This window comes from Phyllobates terribilis, unplaced genomic scaffold, assembly GCF_046119375.1.
Source record: "Phyllobates terribilis strain yellow unplaced genomic scaffold, ASM4611937v1 Scaffold_4__5_contigs__length_816908805, whole genome shotgun sequence".
NCBI classification, from domain to species: domain Eukaryota; kingdom Metazoa; phylum Chordata; class Amphibia; order Anura; family Dendrobatidae; genus Phyllobates; species Phyllobates terribilis.
Window position 1 is genome coordinate 760,728,770 of NW_027362764.1, and position 20,278 is coordinate 760,749,047.

Below are 20,278 nucleotides of genomic sequence, written 5' to 3' on the forward strand. Positions count from 1 at the left end.
GCGCGAAGAAGTGAGGCAGACCCGCCCATCGCGGGTGTTGGAAGGTGAACAGGGCATGAAAATCCATCTGGCCTGGGAGGGGCCCTGTCTGGAGAGGTCGGCCTGTAGTGAGGAGTGCCAGCCACTGCTTGGCGCGGTGGAAGAAAAAGAAACCACGCTCGTTGACAGTGAGTCAGGGCAAAACAGGTGCAGTCTCCCAAGAAACGGGCAGGTGAACCCAAATGGACGGAGCGGTGGAAGAGTCCACCCACGGCAGAGCGGGCCGGCGCCATTGTTGGTGAGCAAGGAGAACATTGAACAGGTTGCAATAGAGCGTTATGTGTATCCGATAGAGAGATGGCCATTTCTATTTCGTCGCACTCCGCGGAGGCCCAGGATGGTTGGAATGGATGAGGGGGATCGCCCAGCTGGAAGAAGAGGTGTGGCCAGGAGGGTTGAGAGCCACCTAGGTCCCAGCCAAGTTCCCACTTGAGGCCCAGGAACTGGAACCCGATACCAAGACAGAGGTTTCACCACAGGTCCCGAAACTGGAACCCAAGGTGGAGGCGGCCGTGTGAGTGTGACCAAGGCCCTGCGGCTGGGCGGAACGACTGAAAGCCATGGTGGCTGCCTTGGTGGTTAGTGAGAGGTACGAGCCTGAGAAGCCACCCTCGCCCCCTGCCATGGGTATATGTGGAAGAGACCCCAGCCCCGTGCACTGCTAAGGCCAGATGGGTGGCGAAGGAGAAGAAGGAGCAAGAGAAGTGGGTGAGGGTCCAGCTGGAGCGCCCAGGAGTCGGCAAGGTCGGTGACCGGATGACCTGCGGTCACATCCAATATTTCAGCCCTCAGCGGGGAGTTGATATCATCCAGGAAGCTGGGACCAGTCACTGCATTTACATAAATGCTAGATTCCTGCCGCACGGACCCACCCCCCAAACGTAGGACCACAGTTGCTGAAAAAAAGGGTCTCCAAGTTTTCATTATCTGCTGAACAGCTATATTAGTAGGTCAGACCTCCATTAAGGCTTTGAAGTAAATCAGATCCAGTCCCTGGACAACAGCACAGATTATAGAAAGGATTGACCTGTGGATAGGTGACATAAGTATTATGTGTGCACACTCTAACTCCTAGAGAGCCCCCTCCAATAAATAAGAATTGCAGCAAGTGTATTTAGCAAAGAACTACTTTAAATACAGCAAAATGGATCCTTACCAATAGAGACTCAATGCTCCCTGAGCCGGGGCCCGCTTGCTCTGGAAACATTAAGCTTAAACAGATTTACCCATCTATTATGATTGGCCCAGATTTCAACTTTCATAATTGACCAAGTCAAACACATTGTGGTCCACCTTTGAACAATTCTTAGGAAGATGATCAGATTTCTTTGGCTGGCTCTTCTTCCCCTTATGGTCGAGGTTCCTTGAGGTCCAGTCTTAGGGCAGAGACAGACGACTGTATAACTCGTGCGATGCTGAACAGACTGACCGGCACCTCTCCTGACCTGAGTATGACAGTATGATGAATTTCTATGCAGCTGTCAAACTCAGGTCAGGAGAAGTGCCGGACAGTAGGAGGTTTATGATGCGATCCTCGCACGAGAAATACAGCAGTCTGTCTCTGCCCTCAGGCTCCTCACCATTTCTCTGTGTACACTGCCCGTACTGGCCAAGTTATCAGCAGAGTTTAATTTCATTTCCATGTGTGGCATCACCATAACTCCTGCTGTCTTCCACTCAGAGCTTTCCTTCGCTCACTATATCCAATCACTGACTTGCTCATGTCACCTGCCTTTAAAAATATCTCCAGAATCAGCTCTATTGTTACCATTAAAGCCACAAATACTCTTAAGCCCCCCATACACATTAAGGAGATGTCAATTTGTCATGTTCAATTCAGACAGCTGATCATTTTGTTTTCCCAGAGATAAATCGCAGGCAGAGTTGTCTGTCAGCGACTTTGTCATAGAAAACACAGGAGTGCTTAGCTGAAAGAGACCTCCTGTGCATGGGAGAGGCAGCTGAGAGGCCGTCAGCAGAACGCTCAACCAAAGCATCGCTCATCCGACAACCATCTAATCTGCATTACACTTTACTGTTACTCTCATTAATTCTCATCTTCACTGCTGCAATTTACTACTTAGCATTTTTTTCTCACTAAACTCTCCCATCTCCAATTTACCCTCACCAGCCACTACACCAAAGTCCAATATCCTAGTCGCTCCATTTGTTGACCATCTACTTTACAGAACAATATAAACTTATCATATTCGCCTACAAAACTCTGCACAGTGCTGTATTCCCCTTCCTGTCCTCCCCACAGTGCTGCACAACCCTACATCTCCTTATCTCTGTCTACAACCCTACCTGTCCTCCCCACAGTGCTGCACAACCCTACATCTCCTTATCTCTGTCTACCACCCTACCTGACCTCCGCACAATGCTGCACTGCCCTACATCTCATCTCTGTCTACCACCCTACCAGTCCTCCCCACAGTGCTGCAGCACCCCACATCGCCTCCTCACCTCTGTCTACCACCCTACCTGTCCTCCGCACAGTGCTGCACCACCCGTCTCCTTCTCTTCTCTATCTACCACCCTACCTGTCCTTCCCACAGTGCTGCACTGCCCTACATCTCTTTATCTCTATCACCCTATCTGTCCTCCACACAGTGTTGCACCGCTGTATATATCCTCATCTCTGTCTTCTATCCTAGTCATGCTCTCCACTGTCCTGCACCACTCTATATTTTACCCTTCATCTCTACCATCCTACTCAGTTTCTCAACAGTGCTGCGCTGCCTTACATCCACCCCTCATCACTACCACCATAACTGTCTTCTAAACAGTGCTACACTGCCTTACATCTCCTTCATCTCTACTACCCTACCTGTGCTCTCCACAGTGCTGCATTGCTCTACATCTCCTCATCTCTAACACTATAGCTGTCCTTTCCACATTACTGCGCCGCTCTACATCTCCTCCCTCATTACTTTATATCACCCAACCTTTGGCCTCCACATTACTGCACTGCCTTAAATCTCCTCCTCACCCCTGTCTACCACCCTACCTGTGCTCTCCACATTGCTGCACCACCCAACATCTCCTTCTCATCTTTGTCTACCTACACATTATCTACCTGATCTAAAACTAACATCCTCCATGAACCGAACCTCCCACTCCCATCTCCAAGTCTTTTCTCATGTTGAACCAGTTCTCTGGAATGCACTTCCCAAGAAAATATGCTTAAGGCCATGGCCTCACTATCAGTATTTGGTCAGTATTCGGTCAGTATTTTTTCTCAGGAGTGGGAGACAAAACCAGGAGTGGGTGATAAATGCAGAATTGGTGACTTGTTTCTATTCTACATTTTCTCTGATTGTTCCTCACCTGGTTTTGGCTCCCACTCCTGAGAAAAAATACTGACCAAATACTGATAGTGGGGCCGTGGCCTAATTCTTAGTGTCCACATTTTTAAGCCCTAAAATCACATCTTATGAGGCAGGCCTATGCCATCTCCTCAGTAATCTAACCTCTTTACATTTTCCCATCCTTCATCCCCCCTCCTTTCATCAGTTTCCCCCCCTTTCATCAGTTTCCCCCACACTCCGTGCCCTCAGTGACACTCCATATATAATGTCTGTCTCCGGCTACTATACAAGCACTTTTCACCTGCTGTCTCCCCCAGCTCCTCATAGACTGTAAGCTCTTGTGATCAGGGCTGATGACAATTTTTTTATACCCATAAAGGGGATAAAAACACAATGCCCTACTTACTGCAGGACCTATGGTTTAACAATTGGGGCGTTGTTCGCCTCTGGGAAGAAGGGTTTTGTATGGAATTATACACCTGAGACACTGACCAAATGCCATAAAGTGAGGCGGCTACCCCAGTGCTTTTTTTGCGACACTCGCTGATACAATGTTACCATTTCTCAGCCGTTTTATTTTTTAAATACAATTTGTGTCATCTTCAAGGAGAGAGCGTTCTATTCGCCCCGTCCATTCAACTCCACAGGTCACATGATCAAACTGCCGACCCGTACGCAAAAGTGTCCAGCCACGCCGGAAGTCACGTGTGTCTCACCTTGGAGACGGCGCCGTACGCGTCTAGTTTGACGCGCTAACCCGGAAGTTGTGCATGTTTGACCTGTGACGTAGCACGCTGCGATTGGCTGGCGGACGCTCAGAGGGCTCTCTGGGAGCTGCGGGTGGGAGTCCGCCGGAGAAGCTGCTACTGGAAGGATGAGGCTCCCCGGAGATTAGGACACCCCGAAATCCGAGAGGAGACGCCGTGTCCTTCACGGGCTGAGCAGTGTGCACCGTGACGTACGGGGGAAAGAGACAGCTGGGGTGAGAGAACGGAGACATCCCGGGGATAAATGTAATGTGATGGAGGAGAGAGACACCAGGACCGAAACAGGGAGAGGAGATAGTGACAGACAGAGCAAGAGACAGGCAGAGAGCGTGTGTCATAGAGAGAGACAAGGAGAAGAGATGGCATGTCATGGGAGAGAGATGACGTCCGGCGGGGAGAGAAAGAGAGAGGCGACGTCCGGCGGGGAGAGAAAGAGAGAGGCGACGTCCGGCGGGGAGGGGGAGAGAGAGAGGCGACGTCCGGCGGGGAGAGAGCAAGAGAGAGGCGACGTCCGGCGGGGAGAGAGCAAGAGAGAGGCGACGTCCGGCGGGGAGAGAGCAAGAGAGAGGCGACGTCCGGCGGGAAGAGAGCAAGAGAGAGGCGACGTCCGGCGGGGAGAGAGCAAGAGAGAGGCGACGTCCGGCGGGGAGAGAGCAAGAGAGAGGCGACGTCCGGCGGGGAGAGAGCAAGAGAGAGGCGACGTCCGGCGGGGAGAGAGCAAGAGAGAGGCGACGTCCGGCGGGGGGAGAGAGAGAGACATCGTCCGGCGGGGGAGAGAGAGAGAGAGGCGACGTCCGGCGGGGAGATGGAGAGGGAGAGAGAGAGGCGACGTCCGGCGGGGAGAGGGAGAGAGAGAGGCGACGTCCGGCGGGGAGAGGGAGAGAGAGAGGCGACGTCCGGCGGGGAGATGGAGAGAGAGAGGTGACGTCCGGCGGGGAGATGGAGAGAGAGAGGCGACGTCGGGAGAGGGAGAGAGAGAGGCGACGTCGGGAGAGGGAGAGAGAGAGGCGACGTCCGGCGGGGAGAGGGAGAGAGAGAGGCGACGTCCGGCGGGGAGGGGGAGAGAGAGAGGCGACGTCCGGTGGGGAGAGAGCAAGAGAGAGGCGACGTCCGACGGGGAGAGAGCAAGAGAGGGGCGACGTCCGGCGGGGAGAGAGCAAGAGAGAGGCGACGTCCGGCGGGGAGAGAAAGAGAGAGGCGACGTCCGGCGGGGAGAGAAAGAGAGAGGCGACGTCCGGCGGGGAGAGAAAGAGAGAGGCGACGTCCGGCGGGGAGAGAAAGAGAGAGGCGACGTCCGGCGGGGAGAGAAAGAGAGAGGCGACGTCCGGCGGGGAGAGAAAGAGAGAGGCGACGTCCGGCGGGGGGAGAGAGAGAGACATCGTCCGGCGGGGGAGAGAGAGAGAAAGAGGCGACGTCCGGCGGGGAGAGGGAGAGAGAGAGGCGACGTCCGGCGGGGAGAGGGAGAAAGAGAGGCGACGTCCGGCGGGGAGAGGGAGAGAGAGAGGCGACGTCCGGCGGGGAGATGGAGAGGGAGAGAGAGAGGTGACGTCCGGCGGGGAGATGGAGAGGGAGAGAGGCGACGTCCGGCGGGGAGAGAAAGAGAGAGGCGACGTCCGGCGGGGAGAGAGCAAGAGAGAGGCGACGTCCGGCGGGGAGAGAGCAAGAGAGAGGCGACGTCCGGCGGGGAGAGAGCAAGAGTGAGGCGACGTCCGGCGGGGAGAGAGCAAGAGAGAGGCGACGTCCGGCGGGGAGAGAGCAAGAGAGCGGCGACGTCCGGCGGGGAGAGAGCAAGAGAGCGGCGACGTCCGGCGGGGAGAGAGCAAGAGAGCGGCGACGTCCGGCGGGGGGAGAGCAAGAGAGCGGCGACGTCCGGCGGGGGGAGAGCAAGAGAGCGGCGACGTCCGGCGGGGGGAGAGCAAGAGAGAGGCGACGTCCGGCGGGGGGAGAGCAAGAGAGAGGCGACGTCCGGCGGGGGGAGAGCAAGAGAGAGGCGACGTCCGGCGGGGGGAGAGCAAGAGAGAGGCGACGTCCGGCGGGGGGAGAGCAAGAGAGAGGCGACGTCCGGCGGGGAGAGAGCAAGAGAGAGGCGACGTCCGGCGGGGGGAGAGCAAGAGAGAGGCGACGTCCGGCGGGGAGAGAGCAAGAGAGAGGCGACGTCCGGCGGGGAGATGGAGAGAGAGAGGCGACGTCCGGCTGGGAGATGGAGAGAGAGAGGCGACGTCCGGCGGGGAGATGGAGAGAGAGAGGCGACGTCCGGCGGGGAGATGGAGAGAGAGAGGCGACGTCCGGCGGGGAGATGGAGAGAGAGAGGCGACGTCCGGCGGGGAGATGGAGAGAGAGAGGCGACGTCCGGCGGGGAGATGGAGAGAGAGAGGCGACGTCCGGCGGGGAGATGGAGAGAGAGAGGCGACGTCCGGCGGGGAGATGGAGAGGGAGAGGCGACGTCCGGCGGGGAGATGGAGAGGGAGAGGCGACGTCCGGCGGGGAGAGGGAGAGGCGACGTCCGGCGGGGAGAGGGAGAGGGAGAGGCGACGTCCGGCGGGGAGAGGGAGAGAGAGAGGCGACGTCCGGCGGGGAGATGGGGAGAGAGAGAGGCGACGTCCGGCGGGGAGATGGGGAGAGAGAGAGGCGACGTCCGGCGGGGAGATGGGGAGAGAGAGAGGCGACGTCCGGCGGGGAGATGGAGAGAGAGAGGCGACGTCCGGCGGGGAGATGGAGAGAGAGAGGCGACGTCCGGCGGGGAGAGGGAGAGAGAGAGGCGACGTCCGGCGGGGAGAGGGAGAGAGAGAGGCGACGTCCGGCGGGGAGAGGAAGAGAGAGAGGCGACGTCCGGCGGGGCGAGGTAGAGAGAGAGGCGACGTCCGGCGGGGCGAGGGAGAGAGAGAGGCGACGTCCGGCGGGGAGAGGGAGAGAGAGAGGCGACGTCCGGCGGGGAGAGGGAGAGAGAGAGGCGACGTCCGGCGGGGAGAGAGAGAGAGATGACTTCTGTAGGGGAGAGAGCGAGAGGGACGACATCCGGCGGTGATAGACACTCTTGCGTTCACGCAGTATGTTCCTGTGGTGTTTGCTCACTTTCCAGCTTCTTTCCCTTATGAAATTCTCGCTGTGGCTCTTACGCAAGGCCACAAATTTGTAAACTATTCAAACTATTCCACACAGGCGGTAGAGCTCTGCCAAGTGGGCACTTCTTTGATCTGCGTTTTGGATGAGTCCATTGGCCCAAATGGGGCCGGGGATTATGCATCAGGGGCAGTAGGGCCAGATGTTATACACTGGGGGGGAAATGGGACCAGATGTTATACACCGGAGAGCAAAGCGGCCGGCCGTTATACACGGGGGGGGCAATGGGGCCGGATGTCATACATTGGGGGGTGACGGAGTTGGATATTATGAACCAGTGGGCAATAGGGTTGGAGGTTATACACCGGAGGTAAATGAGGCCGGTCATTATACTCTGGGGGGCAATAGAGTCGGAGGTTGTACACTGGGGTCAATGGGGGGGAAAGAGACAGCTGGGGTGAGAGAACGGAGACATCCCGGGGATAAATGTAATGTGATGGAGGAGAGAGACACCAGGAACGAAACAGGGAGAGGAGATAGTGACAGACAGAGCAAGAGACAGGCAAAGAGCGTGTGTCATAGAGAGAGACAAGGAGAAGAGATGGCATGTCATGGGAGAGATACAACGTCCGGCAGAGAGAGAGAGGCGACGTCCGGCGGGGAGAGAAAGAGAAAGGCGACGTCCGGCGGGGGAGAGAGAGAGAGAGGCGACGTCCGGCGGGGGAGAGAGAGAGAGAGAGGCGACGTCCGGCGGGGGAGAGAGAGAGAGAGGCGACGTCCGGCGGGGGAGAGAGAGAGAGAGGCGACGTCCGGCGGGGAGAGAAAGAGAGAGGCGACGTCCGGCGGGGAGAGAGCCAGAGAGAGGCGACGTCCGGCGGGGAGAGAGCAAGAGAGAGGCGACGTCCGGCGCTGTTATACCCTGGGGAGAAATTGGGGCCAGATATTATATAACGGGGGTGATGGGGTTGGATGTTATACACCAGGGGACAATGAGCCGGCTGTTATATACCGAGGGAAATGGGGTCGGTGTTTATACACTGGGGGCACTATGGCCGGAGGTAATACACCAGGGACCATGGGGATGGGGACGATGGGTCTTGCAGTTCTATACCGGGGGGCATTGGTGCCAGCCATTATACCTAAATTCAATGATAAAGACATATGTCCTATGCTTTCCGCCATATAGAATATTTCAAGTAATGAATTGGTGTACTTTTGGACCGATTGGGTTCTCATGGTTTCAGTGATCAGCACTGTGAAGTGGCTGGGACATTCTCGTGAGTTTCTCATCCTTTTTGTTTACACAGGCACATTACATTACAGGTCCACATACATATTGGACTGTTGTTGGCGATATTGGCAGAATCAGCCAACTGTATAATGTGTTTTGGGCGTCCTGACTCTCCCCCGACAGATGATGATAGGGTGAGAAGTATCCACCATGTTGAGTTAGGTTGTAATGGGCTTGGGTCAGGTTCTTCTGCTCTGCAGAACCCTGGATGGAGCTCATGATCGACTTCTGCTCCTTTCGCTCTATATGACTGGTGGAGATGGCGTATTTGTTATGATAGTGTAGAAACTCACTCGGGAAAATAGGTAAAACTAAAAACTGCCACTGACCCTGTCGGTTCCTGTACAGACTAGAGATCCTAACCCCGCAGTCCCCAGTGGTTCCTGCGTGAGCTGAGATAGCCCTAACCACAGACTAGAAGATGGAAGCTCGGACCTAAACTACCTGAAAGTCCCTCAAGCTCTTCATGTTCCTCCTAAAGAACCGGAGGGCAGAGCAGAGTGTGAATTACCTGCAGAAGGGAAAGTGTGCTGAAAGAGATGCGATCCCAGAGTAAAACAAAATAAAGGATTAAGTATGTACATTTAAAGAATATGCCACCCACTTCCTAAAAAGATAGGTGCAGGATAAAGAACATAAACAGCAAATACATAAACCCTAGCTGGAATTTCACTGACTGGCTTAAACTGCGCAGTATGGCTGGATATCCAAATGAGACTATCACCAGCAAGGGGGGAAAGTATATAAAGCCGCACCCGAAAGGTGATAGGGCAGAAATGAGTAAATGAAAACACCTGTTACCCTGAAAAGGCTGATGCAAGGATAACGGCGTCTTGCAAGACTCTCGCTTCCCAGAACTGAAATATTTTGAAGAACTATCGAATAATCTTCATAAACATGGTGCAGGGTTTCCGCACCATCAGTTGATGATGGTTTCTGTTGGTTATGCCTGATTACGCTGCATTTACCTTACTAATTACAGGGGAGGAGATGTGTTAGCATTAGATATGCTGCATTATTAGTTGGTTTCTGATTCCCCAATGCTTGTGTTCTTCCACAGGTTGGGGGGAGAAGAGAAGACTCTAAGATGAGTAAGAAGCCTCCGATTCGCCCTGGAATCACATTTGAGGTTGGCGCTCGTGTAGAGGCGCAGGACTACCTGCAGAAATGGTACGGGCAGTTTGTTGTTCACATATATAGCTTGTTTTTCAGACCTTTATAGTAACGTGAAATGCCATTAATAGGATCTGGTTGAGGCAGCGGAGAATTGCACAAAAACCAGTGTAAACACAATTTTTGCCGAAATAGATGGTTTGATGGAAAAGGAGCTTTTATCTACAGGATGGGCAATGAATGTTTCGTTGCTCAGGGCCGCGCCGTTTTGACCACAAATGATCATCGTAGTTTGCTGCTGTGATCTTGCAGTGAAAATAAAATCACAAAAACTTTGAAGGCAAAATAGAACTCTGAACATTGTGTTTTCATAGTAATGGGTCATTGAGCAATGAGCATTGTGGCTGCCATTGTTCTTTTTTAAGCAAATATGTTTGCTCTCATATGTGAGGGCAGCATGCAAGCCTGTGAGTCCTACTTCTGCGATCAACACAAAGAAAATTCCTGTGTCCTTCTTCCCCTATCAACACACAGAATAAGCCTGTGAGTTCTACTTTCCCCATGGACACACAGAATAAGCCTTTGAGTCCTGCTCCCCTATCAACACACAAAATAAGCCTGTGAGTCCTGTTCCCCTATCAACACACAGAATAAGCCTGAGTCCTGCTCTCCTATCAACACACAGAATAAGCCTGTGAGTCCTACTCCCCCCTGCCCACACACAGAATAAGCCTGAGTCCTGCTTCCCCTATCAACAAACAGAATAAACCTCTGAGTCCTGCTTTCCCCATAAACACACAATAAGCCTGTGAGTCCTGCTCCCCTATCATCACACAGAATAAGCCTGAGATTCCTGCTCCCTCCACCCACACACAGAATAAGCCTGCGCCCTGTTTCCCCCATCAACACACAGAATAAGCCTGAGTCCTGTTTCCCCCATCAACACACAGAATAAGCAGGCGAGTCCTGATTCCCCTGCGCCCACACACAGAACAAGCCTGTGAGTTCTTCTTCCCCACCAATACTCAGAAAAATCCTGTGAGTCCTGCTTCCTTGCCCACATACATAAGCCTGTGGGTGCTGCCTCCCCTGCCCACACACAGAATAAGCCTGTGAGTCCTGCTTTCCTACCAACACTCAGAATAAGCCTGTGAGTCCTCCTTTCCTTACCAACACTCAGAATAAGCCTGTGAGTCCTGCCTCCTCCGCCCACACTCAGAATAAGCCTGTGAGTCCTGCCTCCTCCGCCCAAACTCAGAATAAGCCCGTGAGTCCTGCCTCCTCTGCCCACACTCAGAATAAGCCTGTGAGTCCTGCCTCCTCCACCCACACTCAGAATAAGCCTGTGAGTCCTGCCTCCTCCGCCCACACTCAGAATAAGCCTGTGAGTCCTGCCTCCTCCGCCCACACTCAGATTAAGCCTGTGAGTCCTGCCTCCTCCGCCCACACTCAGAATAAGCCTGTGAGTCCTGCCTCCTCCGCCCACACTCAGAATAAGCCTGTGAGTCCTGCCTCCTCCGCCCACAGTCAGAATAAGCCTGTGAGTCCTGCCTCCTCCGCCCCCCGTCAGAATAAGCCTGTGAGTCCTGCCTCCTCCGCCTACACTCAGAATAAGCCTGTGAGTCCTGCCTCCTCCGCCCACAGTCAGAATAAGCCTGTGAGTCCTGCCTTCTCCGCCCCCCGTCAGAATAAGCCTGTGAGTCCTGCCTCCTCCGCCCCCCGTCAGAATAAGCCTGTGAGTCCTGCCTCCTCCGCCCACAGTCAGAATAAGCCTGTGAGTCCTGCCTCCTCCGCCCACACTCAGAATAAGCCTGTGAGTCTTACTTTCCTACCAACACACACAGAGCAGTAGTTAAATGCGCTTAATGTGTACACAGTCCAGAAAATCCCTTAGTCACTCTATGGGCGAAGGAACAAAACTCATGGGGGGAGAATTATGGTAAATGAATACATCACCATTTGCTCCTAGATGCTTAGCACCTTATTATTTGTTGTAGGCACCTTCTGTATTTTTTTTCAACAAGGAATGTGACCCCAAGGAAAATGTGTTACACCGCTAGCGTCTGCTGGTAAAAGCAGTGACCAAAGCAGGCTCTGATCGCTGCTGTTTAACCATTTAAATGCCGCTGTCCATCTCTGATGCCATCGCATGCTGTGTATCGCTTACCATGGCAGTTTGGGAAGTGGGGGGGTCTGCTGAAGTTTCTCATTCTTGCCATGTTGATCTTCCTATGAAGCTCAGGGGGCATGCTACATTATTTGTATGTACTTAAGTATATAGTATAAGCAATCAAATCATCACAGGCTCCGTTCAAGTAAAAATGAAAAAAAAAAAAAGTTGAAAAAATAAATAACTTTTAAATAGAGAAATAAAAAAATATTTTGTAGGGTCAGGACATTTTTAGAGTTACTTTATTTTCACCATTTGATCACATTTGGATTTTTTTCCCTAATGTTCAGCTTATTATATGGTAAAGTTAATGTTGTAATTCAAAACTGCAACTCTTTCTTCAAATGCCATGCTCCCATATGGGTACGTACATGGAGTAATAAAAAAGTAATGGCTTTTAGAAGTAGAGTGGGGGGGACGGGGACAAAAGCGCAAAAAATAGAAAATTGTTCTGTGCTGCCTGTAAAATGATGTTCTGTGAGCATAAAAGTGTCTGTGACTATACAAGCCATTAAACCACCACTGATCGGTCTGCATGTAGCTGATCGGCGGTCGCTTCATGTCTGCGGATGGCCAGTTTGCACTGTCTAAAAATTAGATAATATCGATGGACAGAGAGTGCGGGGAAGTGGGGCTGGCCGGTCTTTGCGGGGGAGGCCGGACTCCCTGCTTTTCAGCATGACACACATTTGCATTACAGGCTGGTGAGGCACATTGTACAATAACTTGGATCCCAGTAGTTTAACCCTTTTAGATCTCTCCATTGGCTCCGTGCAGCACGATTGCTGGGAGCCAGTGTTTATGGCAAACTGAGGTCTAAAACTGGCCTCTGGCCCGACATAATTCTGAGCTTAAATAGATCTGGTAGTGGCATGATTTATTATGCCAAATTCACACATCTGTGTTTCATGGTCTATATACTGACTGCCATGCACAGACCGACTGCTGATCTCCAGATTGATCGTGGTCCTCACTGGGATGTGTGAATCTGGGCTTAGACCTCCTGTCAGTATAACCCTGACAGGATGGATACTGCACTACACAATGTATTATCTATGTGATCAAATGATAGCATGTTAACATTCAGTTGTGGGATTAATAAATATTGTGTGTGTATATAGAAAAAATGAATAAAAAAATGTTTTTGTACATCCCTATGACCAAACAAAAATTGAAAAGTGACAAAAAATTGTATGTACCCCAAAATTGTACCATTTGAAAGTTACAGCTTGTCCCTCAAAAAATAAGCTCGTACAGGACCAGTGACAGCAGAATGTGAAACGTGCGGCTCTCAAAAAGTGAAACTTCTATATTATATAGAGTCATTACAGACAGAGTGATCTATTTCACGTGTTTATTTCTGTTAATGTTGATGATTATGGCTTACAGCCAATGAAAACACAAGTCATTATCTCAGTAAATTAGAATAATTAACAAAAAAACACCTGCAAAAGGCTTCCTAAGCGTTTAAAAAGTCCCTTAGTCAGTTTCAGTAGGCTCCACAATCATGGGGAAGACTGCTGACTTGACAGATGTCCAGAAGGCAGTCATTGACACACTCCACAAGGTCCCAGAGTCTGGAGGAAGAGTGGAGAGGCCACAATCCAAGCTGCTTGAGGTCTAGTGTGAAGTCTCCACAATCAGTGATGGTTTGGGGAGCCATGTCATCTGCTGGTGTAGGTCCACTGTGTTTTATCAAGACCTAAGTCAGCGCAGCCGTCTACCAGGACATTTTAGAGCACTTCATGCTTCCCTCTGCCGACAAGCTTTTTGGAGATGGAAATGTCATTCTCCTGCAGGACTTGGCCCCTGTCCACACGGCCAAAAGTACCAATACCTGGTTTACACACAACAGTATCACTGTGCTTGATTGGCAGCAAACTCGCCTGACCTTAACCCCATAGAGAATCTATTATAGAGAATCTATGGGGTATTGTCAAGAGGAAGATGAGACCCCAGACCCAACAATGCAGACGAGCTGAAGGCTGCTATCAAAGCCACCTGGACTTCCATAACCCCTCAGCAGTGCCACAGGCTGATCCTCCATGCCACATTGCCGCATTGATGCAGTAACTGATGCAAAAGGAGCCGCGACCAAGTATTGAAGGCATTTACTGAACACACAGTGGGTAAAGTTTTCAGACCCCTTTAAATTTTTCACTCTTTGTTTCATTGCAGCCATTTGGTAAATTCTAAAAAGTTCATTTTTTTTCTCATTAAAGTGCACTCTGCACCCCATCTTGACTGCAAAAAAACCCCCAGAAATGTAGAAATTTTTGCAAATTTATTAAAAAAGAAAAACTGAAATCTCACATGGTCATAAGTATCCAGACCCTTTGCTCAGTATTGAGTAGAAGCCCCCTTTTGAGCGAGTACAGCCATGAGTCTTCTTGGGATTGATGCAACAAGTTTTTCACACCTGGATTTGGGGATCCTCTGCCATTCTTCCTTGCAGATCCTCTCCAGTTCCGTCAGGTTGGATGGTGAACGTTGGTGGACAGCCATTTTCAGGTCTCTCCAGAGATGCTCAATTAGGTTTAGGTCAGGGCTCTGGCTGGGCCAGTCAAGAATGGTCACAGAGTTGTTCTGAAGCCACTCCTTTGTTATTTTAGCTGTGTGCTTAGGGTCATTGTCTTGTTGGAAGGTGAACCTTCTCCAAGTCTGAGGTCCAGAGCACTCTGGAAGAGGTTTTCATCCAGGATATCTCTGTACTTGGCCACATTCATGTTTCCTTCAATTGCAACCAGTCGTCCTGTCCCTGCAGCTGAAAAACACCCCCATAGCATGATGCTGCCACCACCATGTTTCACTGTTGGGATTGTATTGGGCAGGTGATGAGCAGTGCCTGTTTTTTTCCACACATATTGCTTAGAATTATCACCAAAAAGTTCTATCTTCGTCTCATCAGACCAGAGAATCTTATTTCTCATAGTCTGGGAGTCCTTCGTGTGTTTTTGAGCAAACTCTATGTGGGCTTTCATATGTCTTGCACTGAGGAGAGGCTTCCATCGGGCCACTCTGCCATAAAGGCCCGACTGGTGGAGGGCTGCAGTGATAGTTGACTTTGTGGAACTTTCTCCCATCTTCCTACTGCATCTCTGGAGCTCAGCCATAGTGATCTTCTTTACCTCTCTCACCAAGTCTCCTTTCTCACGATCGCACAGGTTGGCTGGACGGCCAGGTCTAGGAAGGCTTCTGGTGGTCCCAAACTTCTTCCATTTAAGGATAATGGAGGCCACTGTGCTCTTAGGAACCTTGAGTACTGTAGAAATTCTTTTGTAACCTTGGCCAGATCTGTGCCTTGCCACAATTCTGTCTCTGAGCTCCTTGGGCAATTCCTTTGAGCTCATGATTCTCATTTGGTCTGACATGCACTGTGAGCTGTGAGGTCTTATATAGACAGGTGTGTGCCTTTCCAAATCAAGTCCTATCAGTTTAATTAAACACAGCTGAAATCCAATGAAGGAGTAGAACCATCTCAAGGAGGATCACAAGAAAATGGACAGCATGTGACTTAAATATGAGTGTCTGAGAAAAGGGTCTGAATACTTATGACCATGTGATATTTCAGTTTTTCTTTTTTAAGAAATTTGCAAAAATTTCCACATTTCTGTTTTTTTTTCAGTCAAGATACGGTGCAGAGTGTACTTTAATGAGAAAAAAATGAACTTTTTAGAATTTATCAAATGGCTGCAATGAAACAAAGAGTGAAAAAATGTAAAGGGGTCTGAATACTTTCCATTCCCACTGTACATTTCAGATTTTAAAAACATTTTTCAAGCTGTTGTTATAAAGTATTCTAATTTACTGAGATAATGACTTTTGTGTGTTCATTGGCTGTAAGCCATAATCATCAAGATTAACAGAAATAAACACGTGAAATAGATCCCTCTGTGTGTAATGACTCTATATAATAGATCCCTCTGTGTGTAATGACTCTATATAATAGATCCCTCTGTGTGTAATGACTCTATATAATAGATCCCTCTGCGTGTAATGACTCTATATAATAGATCGCTCTGTGTGTAATGACTCTATATAATAGATCCCTCTGTGTGTAATGACTCTATATAATAGATCCCTCTGTGTGTAATGACTCTATATAATAGATCCCTCTGTGTGTAATGACTATATAATAGATCCCTCTGTGTGTAATGACTCTATATAATAGATCCCTCTGTGTGTAATGGCTCTATATAATAGATCCCTCTGTGTGTAATGACTCTATATAATAGATCCCTCTGTGTGTAATGACTCTATGTAATAGATCCCTCTGTGTGTAATGACTCTATATAATAGATCCCTCTGTGTGTAATGACTCTATATAATAGATCCCTCTGTGTAATGACTCTATATAATAGATCCCTCTGTGTGTAATGACTCTATATAATAGATCCCTCTGTGTGTAATGACTCTATATAATAGATCCCTCTGTGTGTAATGACTCTATATAATAGATCACTGTGTGTAATGACTCTATATAATAGATCCCTCTGCGTGTAATGACTCTATATAATAGATCCCTCTGCGTGTAATGACTCTATATAATAGATCCCTCTGTGTGTAATGACTCTATATAATAGATCACTCTGTGTGTAATGACTCTATATAATAGATCCCTCTGTGTGTAATGACTCTATATAATAGATCCCTCTGCGTGTAATGACTCTATATAATAGATCCCTCTGTGTGTAATGACTCTATATAATAGATCCCTCTGCGTGTAATGACTCTATATAATAGATCCCTCTGTGTGTAATGACTCTATATAATATGAGTTTCACTTTTTGTATTGAAGAACTGAAATAAATTTACTTTTTGATGATATTCTAATTTAGTGAGATGCGCCTGTATTTGCTATCGCTGCAGTTGTGACATTTCATACCATAAACCTACCGGCGTTCTTTAACCTGAATTGTGAATGCGATTACAAAATGACAAATTAATTTCCAAAAACAATGGCAGAATTTCATTTTTTGGTCTTGTTGTCATAAAAAAAAACAAAAGAACACGTAAATGAAGGAGTACATCAATAAGTAAAATGTATTTTGAATTGAAAGTAAATGTAAAAAAAAAATACAAATATTAATAAAACGCTCTGGTCCACTTTAGAAGTGCTATGCAAATGAGTCTAGAAGTGCAGTGGGCGGGATGGAGCACTTTCCCTGCCTTGGATCCCAGCTCCATTCTCAGATCTTTGCTTGCATTTTTGTTAATGTCCCTAGGTTAAAAAAACAAAAACAATTTCTGACTTTGTCCTCAAACAACTGATGGTTTGTAACAATCTCTTTTCTGTCCCGAAAGTTCCTACAATGTATGGTGTTAGGTGAAGTGTATCAATCCAGCAGATATGTGCGTTTTTTTAATATTTGATGTCTGAAGTTTGGCACATGATAGTCTAGTTGGGGTTGGGGGGTGTGGTAGAGGGGGGTTCTTTGATTTTAATACTAAAGGGAATCTCTCAGCTATGTAATCTGATAGCCGCATGATGTAGGGGCAGAGACCCTGATTCCAGCGATGTGTCATTTACAAGGTTGTGTTTTGCTGTTTCAATACAATCAGTGTTTTATCAGCAGGAGATTATCACTACAGGACTAGGCGTCTCATGCCTCCTGATCAAACCCCACCCTTACCACTGATAGGTTGCTTTCTGTGTACATTGTATATTGGCAGAAAGCCACCAATCAGGAGAGTGGGTGGGGTTTTACACAGACTGCAGCCAATCAGTGGTGTGGGCGGGGTTATACAGGGCTCAGCATTCCGAGCTCTGCTAGATCTGCAGCAGAGAAAACTGTGATTTTATTACAACTGCTGCCCCCAGGAAAGTAAGCGACACATCGCTGGAATTAGAAACTCTGCCCCTGCATCATGCTGCTGTCAGATTACATAGCAAAAACCTGCTGGGATGTTCATTTTAACCCCATTCCGACATGGCCAGTAATAGTACGCACCACGTCGGAAAGGCCGGTTCAGCGGGAAATCTGGCGCTGAGCCCGCACTGAACCGGGCACATGTCAGCTGATTATTACAGCTGACATGTACCCGCTGCTGTTAACCAGTTAAGTGCTGCTGTCAATCTTTGACCGCAGTATTTAACAGCGCCCCGCCGGGAGCGCGTCGCTTACCCCGCCCATTGGTGACCCCTTGTCACTGATGGGTTGGCATGGCAACCTGGGGTCTGCAGCAGACCCCTCTTGTTGTCATGTAAAGATTGCTATGAGCGCCACCTAGTGGTCGGTGCTCATAGCACAGGAGCATTTCTGCTGCATACAGGTGATCTGATGATCACCTCTATGTAGCAGAGACGATCAGACAAGTGCTGCTTCTAGTCTCCTATGGATACCATAGAAGCATGCAAAAAGTGTAAAAGAAAATGTTTTTAAAAATATTAAAAAAATATAAAAGTTTAAATCACCGCCCTTTCGCCCCATTCAAAATAAAATAATAAAAAAAAAACACATACACATATTTGGTATCGCCGCGTTCAGAATCGCCCGATCTATCAATATAAAAAAGAATTAATCCAATCGGTAAACGGCGTGACGAGAAATTCTAAACGCCAGAATTACGTTTTTTTTGGTCGCTGCAACATTGCAATAAAATGCATTAACGATCAAAACATCGGATTTATCCCAAAATGGTATCAATAAAAACTTCAGCTCGGCGCGCAAAAAATAAGCCCTCACCCAGCCCCACATCCTGAAAAATGGAGAAGCTAAGGGTCTTGGAAAATGGCGCCATTTTTTATTTTAGTTTTTTTTCAGCAAACTTTGGAATTTTTTTTCACCACTTAAATAAAAAAGGACCTGTACATGTTTGGTGTCTACGAACTCGTAATGACCCGGAGAACCATGATGCAGGTCAGTTTTAGCATTCAGTGAACGTGGTAAAAAAAAAAAAAAACAACTGTGGAATTGTATTTTTTTTTGCAATTTCACCGCACTTGGAATTTTTTTCCAGTACACGATATAGTAAAACCAGTGATGGCGTTAAAAAATACAACTCGTCCCGCAAAAAATAAGCCCTCACACGGCCATATTGATGGAAAAATAAAAAAGTTCTGGCTCTGGGAAGAAGGGGAGCAAAAAACAAAAATGCAAAAACGGAAATTGCTCCGGTCATGAAGGGGTTAATGTCCTATCTTTGGGATCAGTGGTAGCAGCAGTCTAGACACAGCACCATACTAATGTACTTCTGCCTTATAATGTAGCACAGCCCTTATCACTTGAATGGGTCAGAGGTGCAGAAATCTGCAGTACCCGGCACAGCCACTATAAAACACAGGGCGCTGTTCCCTGTATACAGTGAAGGGGACTTCTGTGTTGTCCGTGGGTGACATCAGAGAATAATGTCATCACCCTGCAGAATTTATTTTGTGCATCCTCTAGTAAGGTTGTGTTCAAATTAGCTTTTAATTATTATTTATTTTGTTTAAAGGGAATATCATAAAAAAATGACCTGTAGCTTAGGTACCAGTATATATATTTTTATATACTTAGTTTTCTATATCATGCTCTATAAAATAACATGCTTTCTGTTTTCATTCTGAGTCTCCTAATAGGCTGATTATGTTCTGTTCCATAGAGATCTCTTCTCAGCAGTCCAGTTATCACAATGAAAGGTAACAAATACTTATAGGTAACACAGACTCCACCATTCACAATAGGTGATGTAACAGCTCACCTCCTCCTCCTCCTGTACAATGACCGATAACGCCTCTATATACAGTAGGTAACACAGGATCCACCATTCACAATAGGTGATGTCACAGGTCTCCTCCTCCTGTACAATGACCGATAACTCCTCTATATACAGTAGATAACACAGGATCCACCATTCACAATAGGTGATGTCACAACTCACCTCCTCCTCCTGTACAATGACTGATAACACCTCTATATACAGTAGATAACACAAGATCCACCATTCACAATAGCTGATGTTACAGCTCACCTCCTCCTCCTGTACAATGACCGATAACTCCTCTATATACAGTAGATAACACAGGATCCACCATTCACAATAGGTGATGTCACAACTCACCTCCTCCTCCTGTACAATGACCGATAACTCCTCTATATACAGCAGATAACACAGGATCCACCATTCATAATGGGTGATGTCACAGCTCACCTCCTCTCCTTTCTGCACAATCAGTGCATGCTTAGTTAGGTATGCACCCATAGACTGTAAGAGACGCTCCCACCCTATTGGAATTGAGCATCTAGAAGATTGCGCGTACACTCAGAGACTGTAGGAAGACGCATCCTCCATGTAAGAATTGGGATTGTGGAACACGATGGGGCCAGGTATAGGGACTAGGGGCATGTACTGTGTAAGCACTGTGTAGGGGAACAAACTGCGGTAATGGAAACCCAAATTTGTAAATGTTTGTTCATAAAAAGAATGGGATGGTGTACAAAATAAGAGGTAAAAGTAAAGCAGTAAGGAGATGGAAACTAGGCAAATATAAATTAGGAAGGAGACCAGAAATTAAGAATAAAACAGATTGCAGAAAAAAAATGTG

The 20,278-nt window shown here is 48.5% G+C and overlaps 1 protein-coding gene across 2 annotated transcripts in view; it reads left to right on the forward strand.

Moving 5' to 3' along the window:
• The first annotated feature begins 4,119 nt into the window (after nucleotides 1-4,119).
• The window catches only part of PHF20L1 (PHD finger protein 20 like 1), a 114,428-nt gene continuing 98,269 nt past the window's right edge, over nucleotides 4,120-20,278 (forward strand). Inside the window, exons 1-2 of one of the 2 annotated variants that reach the window (XM_073679905.1) lie at nucleotides 4,120-4,332; nucleotides 9,529-9,638. In XM_073679905.1, the coding sequence (XP_073536006.1) occupies nucleotides 9,556-9,638 (83 nt within the window). In that variant the 5' untranslated portion in view covers nucleotides 4,120-4,332; nucleotides 9,529-9,555. Of the gene's footprint in view, nucleotides 4,333-7,619; nucleotides 7,635-9,528; nucleotides 9,639-20,278 lie in introns of those variants that run through there. The other variant, XM_073679906.1, reaches the window with a different exon arrangement.